This window comes from Schistocerca cancellata, chromosome 11, assembly GCF_023864275.1.
Source record: "Schistocerca cancellata isolate TAMUIC-IGC-003103 chromosome 11, iqSchCanc2.1, whole genome shotgun sequence".
In the NCBI taxonomy this organism is placed as follows: Eukaryota; Metazoa; Arthropoda; class Insecta; order Orthoptera; family Acrididae; genus Schistocerca; species Schistocerca cancellata.
The window spans coordinates 69,726,005-69,742,264 of NC_064636.1; the positions used below are offsets into that span (position 1 = coordinate 69,726,005).

The 16,260-nt window shown below is 43.9% G+C and overlaps 1 protein-coding gene across 3 annotated transcripts in view; it reads left to right on the forward strand.

Moving 5' to 3' along the window:
- Positions 1–16,260, forward strand: part of LOC126108851 (alpha-mannosidase 2) — an 880,291-nt gene that overhangs the window by 599,728 nt on the left and 264,303 nt on the right. For all 3 annotated transcript variants that reach the window (XM_049914220.1, XM_049914219.1, XM_049914218.1), the window contains exon 6: positions 9,018–9,304. In XM_049914220.1, coding sequence (XP_049770177.1) covers positions 9,018–9,304 — 287 coding nt within the window. The remainder of the gene's footprint in view (positions 1–9,017; positions 9,305–16,260) is intronic.

Consider the following 16,260-nt stretch of genomic DNA (forward strand, 5'->3'; position numbering starts at 1 on the left):
TTGTCCCCGCCTTCCAGCGCATCAGTCGCTGTCTGTCGGTCGCTGAGCGAGGCGTTACACAATGTGTTCGTCGGATTACAGAATCTGCCAAGATGACCCAACGTGTTTGCAAAGATACTGCATCAAATTTTGTCAAAAGCTTGGTGATTCTCAAAGCGAAAAACATTCGTAAGATTCAGCAGGTGTTTGGAGGAGATGCGATGGTGTAACACAAATTAAGGAGTGGTTCAACCGATTCGAAAATGGCCGCACATCAGCGGAGAGTAACCAGCATTCTGGCAGACCCCAAACTGGTGGGACTGCAGGGTGCAAAATTTGGTTTTGACCGTGAGGGAGATTGCCCAAGAGGTTGGAGTGAGTAAAGATTCTGCACATGCAGTTTTGTGTGATTATTCGAACATGCACCGAGTGGCTGTGAAATTAGTGCCCAAGTTGTTGTCGCCAGAACAAAAAGACCTCCATTTTGACGTTGCACAGGACCTTCTGGAAACAACCAACACTGATCATGGGTTTCGGAACACCGTCATAACTGGAGATGAGTCACGGGTGTACAGGTACCAGCCAGAAACAAAAAGACACTTGTCGCAATGGAAGCATCCAGAGTCTCCAAGGCTGAAGAAAGTGTGGCAGGTGCGAAGCAAAATCAGGGTGATGCTGGCTGCCTTCTTTGATGAATTGTGCATCACGAACACGCACCAGAAGGCCAAACAATGGAGTACTATCGCCGACTCCGTGACGCAGTTTGCCGCAAAAGACCAGACATGTGGACAGCGAAAAACTGGCAACTGCATTACGACAACGCCCCTGCATATTCATCCCAGTTTTTCCAAAATTTCTTGGCCAAACATGGAATTACAGCCGTTCGCCAACATCCCTACTCTCCAGACATGGGTCCTTGCGACTTCTGGTTGTTTCCAAAATCGGAGCTGCCACTAAAAGGATCCTGTTTTAAGAGTACAGTAGAGATAATGCGCGACTCGAAGACGGAGCTGAACACCATTCCAAAACAAGACTTCCAGAGGTGTTTCCAGCAGTGAAAGTATCGGTGGGCTAAGTGTGTGCAAGCACAATGGGCCTACTTTGAAGGGGATTAGGATCCCAACCTCGTCAGGTATTCGAAATATTCTTTTCTGGCCAAAGGTCGGATACTTTTTAGACAGGCCTCGTAAGCGTGTGAGACAGCATTATCAGCATCTCAAGAGAGTTTCAATGGTGCTTTGTTGTGGGGTCTCCATCTGGCCAGTTAGTTGAGTTGTGCAATATCCAGATTTGTGAGGCTTGAGATGTGCCAGTGACCACCTGTTGGACTGTACGGGAATACAGGGGTAAGAATTCTGGTTGTCAAGTTTCCAGATGACCGCTTTTGACCACCACAAGGGAGCTTCGTGGTACTGTGCAATGAGCTCATTCTCTACCCTTGACCTCTGCACCTTCCATCTAAAAAGGAATAATGTGCACCCTGCATTATTCTGTAGCATCTCACGTCATAGCAACTTTGGTATGTCACGGAAATCATACACTACTGGCCATTAAGATTGCTACACCAAGAAGAAATGCAGGTGATAAACGGGTATTCATTGGACAAATATATTATACTAGAACTGACATGTGATTACATTTTCACGCAATTTCGGTGTATAGATCCTGAGAAATCAGTACCCAGAACAACCACCCCCGGCCGTGATAACGGCCTTGATAGGCCTGGGCATTGAGTCAAACAGAGCTCGGATGGCGTGTACAGGTACAGCTGCCCATGCAGCTTCAACACGATACCACAGTTCATCAAGAGTAGTGGCTGGCGTATTGTGACGAGGCAGTTGCTCGGCCACCATTCACCAGACGTTTTCAGTTGGTGAGAGATCTGGAGAATGTGCTGGCCAGGGCAGCAGTCGAACATTTTCTGTGTCCACAAAGAACCGTACAGGACCTGCAACATGCGGTCGTGCATTATCCTGCTGAAATGTAGGGTTTCGCAGGGATCGAATGAAGGGTAGAGCCACGGGTCGTAACACATCTGAAATGTAACGTCCACTGTTCAAAGTGCCGTCAGTGCGAACAAGAGGTGACCGAGACGTATAACCGATGGCACCCCATACGCAACATGCAGTCACGTGCCGTCAATACGAACAAGAAGTGACCGAGAAGTGTAACCGATGGCATCCCATACCATCATGCTGGGTGATACGCCAGTATGGCGATGACGAATACACGCTTCCAATGTGCATTCACCGCGATGTCGCCAAACACGGGTGCGACCATCATGATGCTGGAAACAGAACATGGATTCGCCCGAAAAAATGACGTTTTGCCATTCGTGCACCCAGCTTCGTCGTCGAGTACACCATCGCAGGCGCCCATGTCTCCAATTTGTCGAGTCAGGGATCGAGACGTGGCTGCACGATCCGTTGCAGCCGTGCGGATAAGATGCTTCTCATCTCGACTGCTAGTAATAAGAGGCCGTTGTGATCCAGCACGGCGTTCCGTATTACCCTCCTGAACGCACCGATTCCATATTCTGCCAACAGTCATCGGATCTCGACCAACGCGAGCAGCAATGTCGCGATACGATAAACCGCAATCGTGATAGGGTACAATCCGACCTTTATAAAAGTGGGAAACGTGATGGTACGCATTTCTCCTCCTTACACGAGGTATCACAACAACGTTTCACCGGGCAACGGCGGTCGACTGCTGTTTGTGTACGAGAAATCGAAGAACCTTCAACATCGCAGCCGGTCGGCAATCATTGGTTAATATATTAAAAAACTAGAAACCCGCCTCGATTGCGAAAAAAGCGGGTCATGGCCTATAGAGCATAGGCCGGTGTGAGGTGGAGGTTACACCATTAATTTAAGTAACGGTTTAGACTTTGTACAAATGTACTGTTTGTGTTTTCCTTTTTTTTTCGTTTATAAATGTATAGCTACGGTGTTCTTTTAATCATTGACAAAGGTCTTCTTAGGCACTTGTGGGTTTTATTGTTCTGAAGACGGTGTAGTTATCTGCGCCGAAACCTAGGTTAACACTAGGTGCTTTTTTCGCAATCGAGGCGGGTTTCTAGTTTTTTAATATATGAGAAATCGGTTGCAAACTTTCCTCATGTCAGCACGTTGTAGGTGTCGCCACCGGCGCCAACAGTGTGTGAATGCTCTGAAAAGCTAATCATTTGTATATCACAGCATCTTCTTCCTGTCGGTTAAATTTCGCGCGTGTAGCACGTCATCTTCGTGGTGTAGCAATTTTAATGGCCAGTAGTGTATATGGTCATGTTTAAATTCTCTTGCGACGGTAGAGTGCCGCTGTTTTTTTTAACATTACGATGCTCGTCCTCACATGGCACTTGAGTCTATGAATCGTATGCGTGATGTTGAGATGTCCCAGAGGCCAGCAAGTTCCCGGTAGAAAGTGTGTGGAAGCAGCTCGGACGGCAGCTAGCTCCGTCTCTGTACCGGTACCAGTGATATCAAGGACCATTTACAAGAGATGTAGGCAACGCACTTTGGGAGACGATACAGTGGTTTTATAAAGACCCTTTTCCAGGTGAGTCAGTGGTTGCATGGAGGCCACAGCGGATGCAACTACATACTGATAGGTGGGCTGATACTGTGAAATTTCTTTCTAAATTTAACCCGGTTTTGTAGTCACTGCATCACGTCACATACCTTCTCAACTGCGTAATGTTTTATTTCCTTTGTCCCCCATCGCCTCCGGGTGCTTGAGAATTTTTTTTTATTCTCCCTAAAGACCGCGCAGGCAATTTGTAACTTCATACACGTCTGCACGCTACAAACTACTGTAAATTGTTTGGGAGACGGTAGTTAGTATACGAGAATCATTTCCTATTCTCACATGCTGACATTGGCGTCTTATGTAAGGCGGATGGAGCAAGGTGCATTTGCCCAATGCTTGGCCGTCGATCTCAGACTTGTTACTCATCGCAAAATTTTTGTACGTTTCTAGTATTCACGACTGTCTGTGATTCTCCTAAGTAGATGGGTTAAAGTGCCGTGCGTTATAAAGAAACGCTGCTATCCTCGCAATCTCTACATAATGTAATATTGTTTCCATTGGTTTGACGCTGTTATCGGCGTCGTCCTCCAATGCAGGTGGATGTGGACCCTTGGGAGAGAGTGCTAAAGAGTCCCTGTAGTCGGCACCGTCGTTTCGTTGTGCGCGTCGTTACGGAGCACCAGAAATGGATGGGTCCACAACCCAAGGCAGGCAGTACCAATCTCTCTCCACGACATAAGCAAGGCTGTAGAACAGATAGCCAAAATCCGTTACCAATTCCCAGGACACCTTTCACCCCACGCTTTTAACAGATTAATCAGGGTAGGCGTATACCAACCCCTGGTTTATGTCATATGTTCCTGCAGGTATCCTTGACACTTTGGTTAGGTGCCCCTGTAGCGCTGCTTTTTTTCTGAGACTTGGCAGTCGCCAACGAATGGCATTAAATGTAGTGAACTTTCGGGACTTACAGACCTCGAAGTTTCCGACCTCCACCTAGTTATGTGTCATGATAGGCATCAGCCAGAGCATTATGTACACTACTGGCCATTAAAATTGCTACACCACGAAAGTGACGTGCTACAGACGCGAAATTTAGCGGACAGGAAGAAGATACTGTGGTAGGCAAATGATTAGCTTATCAGAGCATTCACAGAAGGTTGGCGCCGGTGACGACACCTACAACGTGCTCACATGAGGAAAGATTCCAAACGACTTCTCATACACAAACAGCAGTTGACGGGCGTTGCCTGGTGAAACGTTGTTGTGATGCCTCGTGTAAGAACGAGAAATGCGTACGATCACGTTTCCGAATTTGATAGAGGTCGGATTGTAGCCTATCGCGATTGCGGTTTACCGTATCGCGACATCGCTGCTCGCTTTGGTCGAGATCCAATGACTGTTAGCAGAATATGGAATCGGTGGGTTCAGGAGGGTAATACGGAACGCCGTGCTGGATCCCAACGGCCTCGTATCACTAGCAGTCGAGATGACAGGCATCCTATCCGCACAGCTGTAACGGATCGTGCAGCCACGTCTCTATTCCGGAGTCAACAGATGCGGCGTTTTCATACATATGTCATTGCTGACGTCACGAGCGAATTCTGCATCGGCACATCATCCCAATGCTACCCAGCGTGGGAACCTACCGCTCGTTCCTTACTCCGTACGTAGTAGAGATGGGCAAACTCGTTCATCCTTGGGAACCAGTTCACTGGCGATCGCTCTTTTTTGGGAACCGTTCATTTTTACTCGTTCACCGTTCATTGTCCTTGGTATATGGTTCTTATGAAAAATTGAAAATTAGTAGCATAGGTGACTGATGGACGGAAGGCGCCAAGAGAGGCCCTTTGCCTCCCTCCCCTGGAGTACAGAGTTTTTATTCATAACAGAATTCTCACACACTTGTAACTTTCGTGATTCTGCAAAACATCTCGTTTAGCCAACTGTAGCATTATGTTGCTGATCGCACGAAAAACCGGGCCCGACTACAGATTGCTCGCCAATCGCGCGACTGCTACGGTCGCAGGTTCGAATCCTGCCTCGGGCATGGATGTGTGTGCTGTCCTTAGATTAGTTAGGTTTAAGTAGTTCTAAGTTCAAGGGGACTGATGACCTCAGATGTTAAGTCCCATAGTGCTCAGTGCCATTTGAACCATCTGAAAGGCAAGTAAAAGCGAACGACCGTTACAGCGTGTTAAAGCAAACGTGATTTGCATCCTCGTAGTGTTGCTAGCGCCTCTTACGCGACTGGCGTGAAATCTGATTGTAGAAAGATGCCTAACAACTTTCGTTTCTATCGCGTAACTCCCTCTTGGTGGTCTGATTTTTTTTTTGCGTCAGTTTATTATTGAGGAAGAGGTAAGTTGTTGAAACCTTCCCGTCTCCTCTATATCCCTTTTGTTACGCAACCTTCCCTTCTACAATAATCTATGAAACCTTCCCTTAGGATTTCTATCTCTTGCTTGATAATAACAAATGAAATCTTACCTTTGACATTAATTCTCTTTCTCAATCTTCGCATACAAATTTAAATGCTGCTTATTAAAAGTGATTTTCTGATTATTTCGACGAAACATAGAATGTGTCGTCGTCGTGTCCGTCAGTCGTTACCTGCAGTAACCCAAAACTGTTCCTTACATTTTTTTTACTGTTACTGGATCGCCACCTGACTGCTACATCGAACTGCGACATGAATATACTTACTCTGTTTTACTATTAGCTGCTGGTGGGCTGTCATAATAAGCGGCTGTATTTATTACCAAAGCTGACGTTATTCTTTAATTAATTTGACTGAAGTTTCGTAATTCATTGTTAAACTTTTTCTTGACAACAATAAAATTTTGGAAAGTTTTACGTTGATGGTTTTTGGGATGGATTATAATTAGAAATGCAATATTGCTGGCAAAAGTTAATTATATTCTGAAAACGCTTCAAATATTTACTGTTGGTAATGAAATGATTTTACAAACGTTCAAATGGGACTTACTTTTTACAATAATCTTACAACTAGCATTGCGCAAACATACCTTCAGTAGTCTTGAGTTTCTCAATAAAAAAATAATTCAATAATATTAGTTCCTCCTATGATAATAGTTTGCACCGGTTACATCGGTTCCCGTAAGACCACCGAAGTTAAGCGCTCTCGGGCGTGGTCGGCACTTGGATGGGTGACCATCCAGCCGCCATGCGCTGTTGCCATTTTTCGGGGTGCACTCAGCCTCGTGATGTCAATTGAGGAGCTACTCGACCGAATAGCAGCGGCTCCGGTCAAGAATGCCGTCATAACGACCGGGAGAGCGGTGTGCTGACCCCACGCCCCTCTCTTCGCATCTTCATATGAGGATGACACGGCGGTCGGATGGTTTCGGTAGGCCACTCGTGGCGTGAAGATGGAGTGTGTACTTATAATAATAGTTAGCTGATGTCTCTGTACGTCCGTTTATAATCTCTTGTAAGTCACAGCTGGTGGCTGGCAGGCACACCGCTCCTCTCAACCTCTCGCTTCAGACCTGCTACCGACTCGCTTCACTTCTCGCTTACTGCTGACTTCCTACGAACGCTTAAAGTGCGGTCTCTCCTGCCAACAATGCTTTCTGGTGCAGACATTCTCTGCTATCATTAGAACATGTATCAATGCGCGGTCTTTCCCCCTCTTTTCTTAAAATGTATCCACACGCCGTCTCTCCCGCCCTTTTTAAAATTGTAACGATGTGAGGTTTCTCCTGCCAACAATACTCTGGTGCAGACATTGCCTGCTACCACAATTATTTCCAGCATGACAAATATTAATTATTCCTACTTAACCCTATTAATAAAATATAGACACCTTTCATAAATTGTGGTTTGACAAGAGACAATAGAAATATGCACATCTTACATAATACTTTGGTGCAGACATTCCCTGTTACCACAATTATTTCCAACATGACAAATATTAATTATTCCTATTTAATCCTATTCATGAAATATAAATATCTTTCATACATTGTGGTTTGACAATAGACAATAGAAATTTACATGTCATACATAATACTTTGGTGCAGGCATTCCCTGCTACCACAATTATTTCTAACATGACAAATATTAATTATTCCTACTTAATCCTATTAATAAAATATAAATATCTTTCATAAATTGTGGTTTGACAATAGACAATAGAAATTTACACGTCTTACATAATACTTTGGTGCAGACATTCCCTGCTACCACAATTATTTCCAACATGATAAATATTAATTATTCCTACTTAATCCTATTAATAAAATATAAACATCTTTCATATACTGTGGTTTGACAATAGACAGTAGAAATATGCACATCTTACATAATACGTTGGTGCAGACATTCCCTGCTACCACAATTATTTCCAACATGATAAATATTAATTATTCCTACTTAATCCTATTAATAAAATATAAACATCTTTCATATACTGTGGTTTGACAATAGACAGTAGAAATATGCACATCTTACATAATACGTTGGTGCAGACATTCCCTGCTACCACAATTATTTCCAACATGACAAATATTAATTGTTCCTACTTAATCCTATTAATCAAATATAAACATCTTTCATATACTGTGGTTTGACAATAGACAGTAGAAATATGCACATCTTACATAATACTTTGGTGCAGACATTCCCTGCTACCACAATTATTTCCAACATGACAAATACTAATTATTTCTACTTAATCCTATTAATAAAATATAAACATCTTTCATATACTGTGGTTTGACAATAGACAGTAGAAATATGCACATCTTACATAATACGTTGGTGCAGACATTCCCTGCTACCACAATTATTTCCAACATGATAAATATTAATTATTCCTACTTAATCCTATTAATAAAATATAAACATCTTTCATATACTGTGGTTTGACAATAGACAGTAGAAATATGCACATCTTACATAATACGTTGGTGCAGACATTCCCTGCTACCACAATTATTTCCAACATGATAAATATTAATTATTCCTACTTAATCCTATTAATAAAATATAAACATCTTTCATATACTGTGGTTTGACAATAGACAGTAGAAATATGCACATCTTACATAATACTTTGGTGCAGACATTCCCTGCTACCACAATTATTTCCAACATGACAAATACTAATTATTTCTACTTAATCCTATTAATAAAATATAAACATCTTTCATATACTGTGGTTTGACAATAGACAGTAGAAATATGCACATCTTACATAATACGTTGGTGCAGACATTCCCTGCTACCACAATTATTTCCAACATGACAAATATTAATTGTTCCTACTTAATCTTATGAATAAAATACAAACATCTTTCATAAATTGTGGTTTGACAATAGAAATATACCCGTCTTACATTGTCACCCCTGTTCAAGGCAAGTCCCAGGTTTGTGTTGCTGGGTGCATCCCAAGTTCAGAGTGCTACACGGATGGACTCTCTGCCACATCTGGTGAGCAGGTGTGCCCAGTGTGTGAGCGGAGACCCCGTGTGTGTGCGCAGGGCACCAGTGGCTGAAGAACAACCTGGGCGTGGAGCCGCGCTCCGGCTGGTCGGTGGACCCGTTCGGGCACGGCTCGACCGTCCCCTACCTGCTGAAGGCGGCCGGGCTGGGCGGCGCTGTCATCCAGCGCATCCACTACGCGTGGAAGCAGTGGCTGGCCGAGCGCCAGATGGGCGACTTCCTCTGGCGACAGAACTGGGACCGCGACGGCAGCGCCGACCTGCTCGTGCACAACCAGCCCTTCGACATCTACTCCATCAAGCACTCCTGCGGCCCGCACCCGCAGGTAACCGCATCTCGCCTCACTGCCGGGACCACCACGGTGGTGGACGCCATTAGTGGGCCAAGAGGAGTACGAGCACAGTTTTGACCCCTCTGCATGACACCTGCCACTACAGTGGTGGACGCCAGTAGTGGGCCAAGGGGAGTACGAGCACAGTTTTGACCCCTCTGCGTGACACCTGCCACCACAGTGGTGGACGCCAGTAGTGGGCCAAGGGGAGTACGAACGCAGTTTTGACCCCTCTGTGTGCCACCTGCCACACCACAGTGGTGGACACCAGTAGTGGGCCAAGGGGAGTACAAGCACAGTTTTGACCCCTCTGTGTGATACCTGCCACCACAGTGGTGGACGCCAGTAGTGGGCCAAGGGGAGTACAAGCACAGTTTTGATCTGTCTACATCAGTGTAACGAGGTTAATAGCATAAATGGACTAGCAGGAGCATGGTTTCGGTTCTCATCATGTTTTATTTCCTTAAATTCGGAATCGTGATTACGGGCTTGTGACACCATGCGCATGTCTGTGAAAGAGGACCAATCAGTCTGTCACCCTCCCGTCCTCTATTCCACCAATCAGAGCCCTGCTTTTGGGACTCTGATGATGGAAAGCTCTGGGTTCGAGCAATGTCATGTTTAGTTTCTTAAAAATTAAGAAACAAAGATTTCTACACAATCAAATTTTCGCTTTGAACTCCTTTTCAAGGTCATCATTTCAAAATCATACAAAGGGATAGCTAGGGGTGACCTTAAAAATTAGTTGAAAGTGCAAGTTGAAAGTATACCAACCTTCACTTCTTATGAATATTAATTTTTTTTTATAAAATACACATGAAGAGGCTCATACCTAGAATCGTCCAACACTAGGACTCCAGGACCAGAGGTTTTACATACACATGCACATTAAGTGTGTCACAACATCACAATCCCGAATACCTAAATTTGTGGTAACCAGATGAAATTTAAGAAAACTAACACGATGAGAATAGCACCCACGCTACTGATAGTCCAATTTTTTGTACCAGATCCTCATGACATTGCCATAGATGCCATTACGGAAGGGGAGTACGAGTACAGTTTTGATTCGGCTGTGTCAGCGTCACGACTTCCAATAGCATAAATGTACTAGCAGGAGCGTGGTCTAGGTTCTCGTCATGTTTTATTATCTTAAATTCGGAATCGGGATTATGGCATTGTGACACCATGCGCATGTCTGTGAAAGAGGAGCCAGCTAGTCCGTCACCCTTCCGTCCCCTATTCCACCAATCAGAGCCCTGCTTTTGGGACTCTGATGATGGAAAGCTCCGGGTTCGAGCCATGTCATGTTCAGTTTCTTTAAAAATGAAGAAACGAAGGTTGCTACACAATCAAATTTTCGCTTTGCAATCCTTTTCAAGGTCACCATTTCAAAAACATACAAAAGCGTAGTTAGGGGATTGATCCTAAAAAATAGTCGAAAGTGGAAGTTGAAAGTATACCAACCTTCACTTCTTATGAATATTAATTTTTTTTATAAAATAAACGTGAGGAGACTCATACCTAGAATCATCCAACACTAGGACTCCAAGACCAGAGGTTTTACATACACATGCACGTGTCACAACACCACAGTCCCGAATCCCTAAATTTGTGGGAACCAGATGATATTTAAGAACACTAACATGACGAGAAATGAACCCACGCTACTGATAGTCCAAATTTTGTATCAGATCCTCATGATATTGGCATAGATGCCAGAATGAACTATCTTGGATTGATTGGGGGGGGGGGGGGGGAGCAGGGTAATGTGCTGGCCCTGAAACCCATTTAACGTCGACATAGATGGACCGAAAACAGTGCTTATACTCCCCTTCGTCCACTACTGATACTCCAGTATCTTGTACAGGATCTATCTTAATTATCATTTTATCTTATTGTTATTATTATTATTATTATTTGTTATTTTGGAATAGGGTGCCATGATTAGGAAATACAAAACTGTCGTTCTACAGATCGGACAGTGCAATGTTGATCTCTTTATCGGTCTGTTGGTTGAAAAACTTAGAAAGGGTAATGGATAGGTTGAAGTTAGATGTAGTGGGAAATATTGAAATTCGCTGGCACGAGGAACAGGACTTCCGGTCAGGCGAACTCAGGTAATGCAGGAGTAGGTTTAATAATGAATAAGAAGATATGAATGTGCGTAAGCTACTATGAACGGCATAATGAACGCATTATTGTAGCCAAGTTAGACACGAAGTCCACACCCAACACAACAGTACAAATTAATATTCCAAGTAACTCCACAGACGATGTGACTGAAGAAATGTATGATGAAAAATTGTTCAGATAGTTAAGGGAGACGAAAATTTAATTGTGATGGGGGGCTGCAATTCCGTAATAAGAAAAGAGAAAGAAGGAAAAATTGTAGGTGAATATTGGATGGGGGTAAAGAAATGAAACAGGGACCGGCTTGGTAGAATTTGGTACACAGTGTATTTCAGTCATCGCTAACACTTGGTTTAAGAATCATGACAGAAGGGTGTATACATGAAAGAGACCTGGAGAGACTGGAAAGTTTCAGATTAAATATATCGTGGTAACACACAGATTTTGCAAACTGGTACGAAATTGAGAGGATGGAACACGGATAAGCTGAAAGGACCAAAGGTTGTTCAGCGTTTCAGAGGGAGCATCAGGCAACGATTGAGTAGAACAGAGGAAAGGAATACAGTAGAAAACGAATCGGTAGCTTCGAGAAATGAAATAGTTAAGGCAGTAGGGGATCAGGTAGATGAAAAACCAAGGCTAGTAGAAATCATTGGATAACACAATAAATATTGATCTGAATGAAAAGAGAGAATATAAAAAATGCAGGAAATGATGCAGGCGTAAGAGAATACAAACGTCTAGAAGGTGAGATTGATAGGAAGTGCAAAATGGCTAGAGGACAAATGGTAGGATATGGAACCATATATCACTAGGGGAAAATGGATACCGCTTAGAGGAAAACTAAGGAGGCCTTTGGAGAAACGAGAAGCAGGTGAATGAGTATCAAGAGCTTAGATGGCAAGCTAGTGCTAAACAAAGTAGGGGAAGCTGAAAGGTGGAAGAAATATGTAGAGAGCCTATACAAAGGAAATGGTCTTCAAGGCAATGTTGTAGAACTGGAAGAGGACGTAGATGAAGATATATGGGAGATATTATAGTGTGAGAAGATAGTGTGAGAAGAATTTGATAGAATAATGGAATACGTAAGTCAAAACAAGGCCCTGGGAATAGACAACACTTTATTAGCGCAAATGGTAGCCTTGGGAGAGCCAACCATGACAAAGTACTTCCCCCTGGCGAGCAACAAGCATCAGACAGGCGAAACACCCTCAAACTTCAAGGAAATTGGAATAATTCCAATGCCAAGGAAATCATGTGTTAACAGGTGTGAATATTACCAAACTATCAGTTAAATAAGCCATGATTTGAAAATACTATCACGAATTCCTTAGAGAAGAATGGCAAAACTGGTAGAAGCTTACCTCGGAGAAGATCAGTTTGGATTCTGGACAAATACAGGAACACGTGAGGCAATACTGACCGTGCGACTTATGTTAGAAGATAGGTTAAGGAAAGGCAAACCTACGTTTCTGGCATTTTTAAACTTAGATAAGGCTTTTGAGAATGTTGACTGGAATACTCTCTTTCAAATTCTGAAGGTGGCAGGGGTAAAATACGGGGAACGAAAGGCTATTTACAATTTGTACATAAACCAGATGGCAGTTATAAGAGTCGAGGGACATGAAAGGGAAGCAGTGGTTGGGAAGGGAGTAAGACAGGGTTGTAGCCTCTCCCCGATGTTATTCAATCTGTATATTGAGCAAGCAGTAAAGGAAACAAAAGAAAAATTCGGAGTAGGTATTAAAATCCATGGAGAAGAAACAAAAACTTTGAGGTTCGCCGATGACATTGTAATTCTGTCAGAGACAGCAAAGGACTTGGAAGAGCAGTTGAACGGAATGGACAGTGTCTTGAAAGGAGGATATAAGATGATCATCAACAAAAGCAAAACGAGGATAATGAAATGTAATCGAATCAGGTGATGCTGAGGGGATTAGGTTAGGAAACCAGACGCTAAAAGTAGTAGATGAGTTTTGCTATTTGGGGAGCAGAGTGACTGATGATGGCCGAAGTAGAGAACAGAATATATTATGTGTCTTCTTTCGGTCATGTCTGAAGGAACAGCCATAATTTTGATCCTGTCACGATTATGAACCAAGGCGCAGCGGAATTAAAGACAGTAGCTGCCAGTGGGCATTGATTTATATGAATGGAGCAAGCTGAAAAATTAAGCAGGAGTGGGATTCGAATGCGGATCTCCTGCTTACTGTGCAGATGCGCTGACCAGTACGCGATCCGGAGAGAGTCGTGCCCACAGCCACACGGACTACGCTAGCACGGACCCCTTGAGACCCAAATTTGCAACTTGTACCCCACGCTACTGATGTAGCGCCGCTGCTCATTAGCCTCAGTACTTGCGGCATCTCTCTGATGTCCGTAGAAGTTACAGTATATGTGTATACTCGCTGAAGGGATCAGTGGCCCTTGAAATGCTATGTGTGTTGGTTTGTAGTGGCTGGTGGCTGGAGGATCAAAATCGTATGTATCTTTGGGACATGTCTGAACGAAGACACAGACACACAGACACACACACACACACACACACACACACACACACACACACACACACACACACACACATATATATATATATTATATATATATATATATATATATATATATATATACACACACAGGGTGTTTCAAAAATGACCGGTATATTTGAAACGGCAATAAAAACTAAACGAGCAGCGATAGAAATACACCGTTTGTTGCAATAGGCTTGGGACAACAGTACATTTTCAGGCAGACAAACTTTAGAAATTACAGTAGTTACAATTTTCAATAACAGATGGCGCTGTGGTCTGGGAAACTCTATAGTACGATATTTTCCACATATCCACCATGCGTAGCAATAATATGGCGTAGTCTCTGAATGAAATTACCCGAAACCTTTGACAACGTGTCTGGCGGAATGGCTTCACATGCAGATGAGATGTACTGCTTCAGCTGTTCAATTGTTTCTGGATTCTGGCGGTACACCTGGTCTTTCAAGTGTCCCCACAGAAAGAAGTCACAGGGGTTCATGTCTGGCGAGTAGGGAGGCCAATCCACGCCGCCTCCTGTATGTTTAGGATAGCCCAAAGCAATCACACGATCATCGAAATATTCATTCAGGAAATTAAAGACGTCGGCCGTGCGATGTGGCCGGGCACCATCTTGCATAAACCACGAGGTGTTCGCAGTGTCGTCTAAGGCAGTTTGTACCGCCACAAATTCACGAAGAATGTCCAGATAGCGTGATGCAGTAATCGTTTCGGATCTGAAAAATGGGCCAATGATTCCTTTGGAAGAAATGGCGGCCCAGACCAGTACTTTTTGAGGATGCAGGGACGATGGGACTGCAACATGGGGCTTTTCGGTTCCCCATATGCGCCAGTTCTGTTTATTGACGAAGCCGTCCAGGTAAAAATAAGCTTCGTCCGTAAACCAAATGCTGCCCACATGCATATCGCCGTCATCAATCCTGTGCACTATATCGTTAGCGAATGTCTCTCGTGCAGCAATGGTAGCGGCGCTGAGGGGTTGCCGCGTTTGAATTTTGTACGGATAGAGGTGTAAACTCTGGCGCATGAGACAATACGTGGACGTTGGCGTCATTTGGACCGCAGCTGCAACACGGCGAACGGAAACCCGAGGCCGCTGTCGGATCACCTGCTGCACTAGCTGCGCGTTGCCCTCTGTGGTTGCCGTACGCGGTCGCCCTACCTTTCCAGCATGTTCATCCATCACGTTCCCAGTCCGTTGAAATTTTTCAAACAGATCCTTTATTGTATCGCTTTTCGGTCCTTTGATTACATTAAACCTCCGTTGAAAACTTCGTCTTGTTGCAACAACACTGTGTTCTAGGCGGTGGAATTCCAACACCAGAAAAATCGTCTGTTCTAAGGAATAAACCATGTTGTCCACAGCACACTTGCACGTTGTGAACAGCACACGCTTACAGCAGAAAGACGACGTACAGAATGGCGCACCCACAGACTGCATTGTCTTCTATATCTTTCACATCACTTGCAGCGCCATCTGTTGTTGAAAATTGTAACTACTGTAATTTCGAAAGTTTGTCCGCCTGAAAATGTACTGTTGTCCCAAGCATATTGCAACAAACGGTGTATTTCTATCGCTGCTCGTTTAGTTTTTATTGCCGTTTCAAATATACCGGTCATTTTTGAAACACCCTGTATATATGTATATAGGGTGGCCCACTGATCGTGACCGGGCCAAATATCTCACGAAATAAGCATCAAACGAAAAAACTACAAAGAACGAAACTCGTCTACCTTGAAGGGGGAAACCAGATGGCGCTATGGTTGTCCGCTAGATGGCGCTGCAGTAGGTGAAACGGATATCAACCGCGTTTCTTTAAATACGAACCCCCATTTTTTATTAAATATTCGTGCAGTACGTAAAGAAATATGAATGTTTTAGTTGGACCACTTTTTTCGCTTTGTGATAGATGGCGCTGTAATACTCACAGACGTATAAGTACGTGGTATCACGAAACATTCCGCCAGTGCGGACGGTATTTACTTCGTGGACCGTTCACCAATTGCGGATCAAAATGCCCAACGGGCGTGTGCTATGTATGCTGCTCGGTATCCTGGACGACACATCCAATTGTCCGGACCGTTAGCCGGATAGTTCCGTTATTTAAGGAAACAGCAAGTGTTCAACCACATGTGAAACGTCACCCACGACCTGCAGCAAATGATGATGCTTTAGTAGGTGTTTCAGCTGCTGTCGCGGCTGATCCGCACAGCAGTAGCAGACAAATTGCACGAGAATCGGAAATCACAAAAACGTCGGCTAGAATG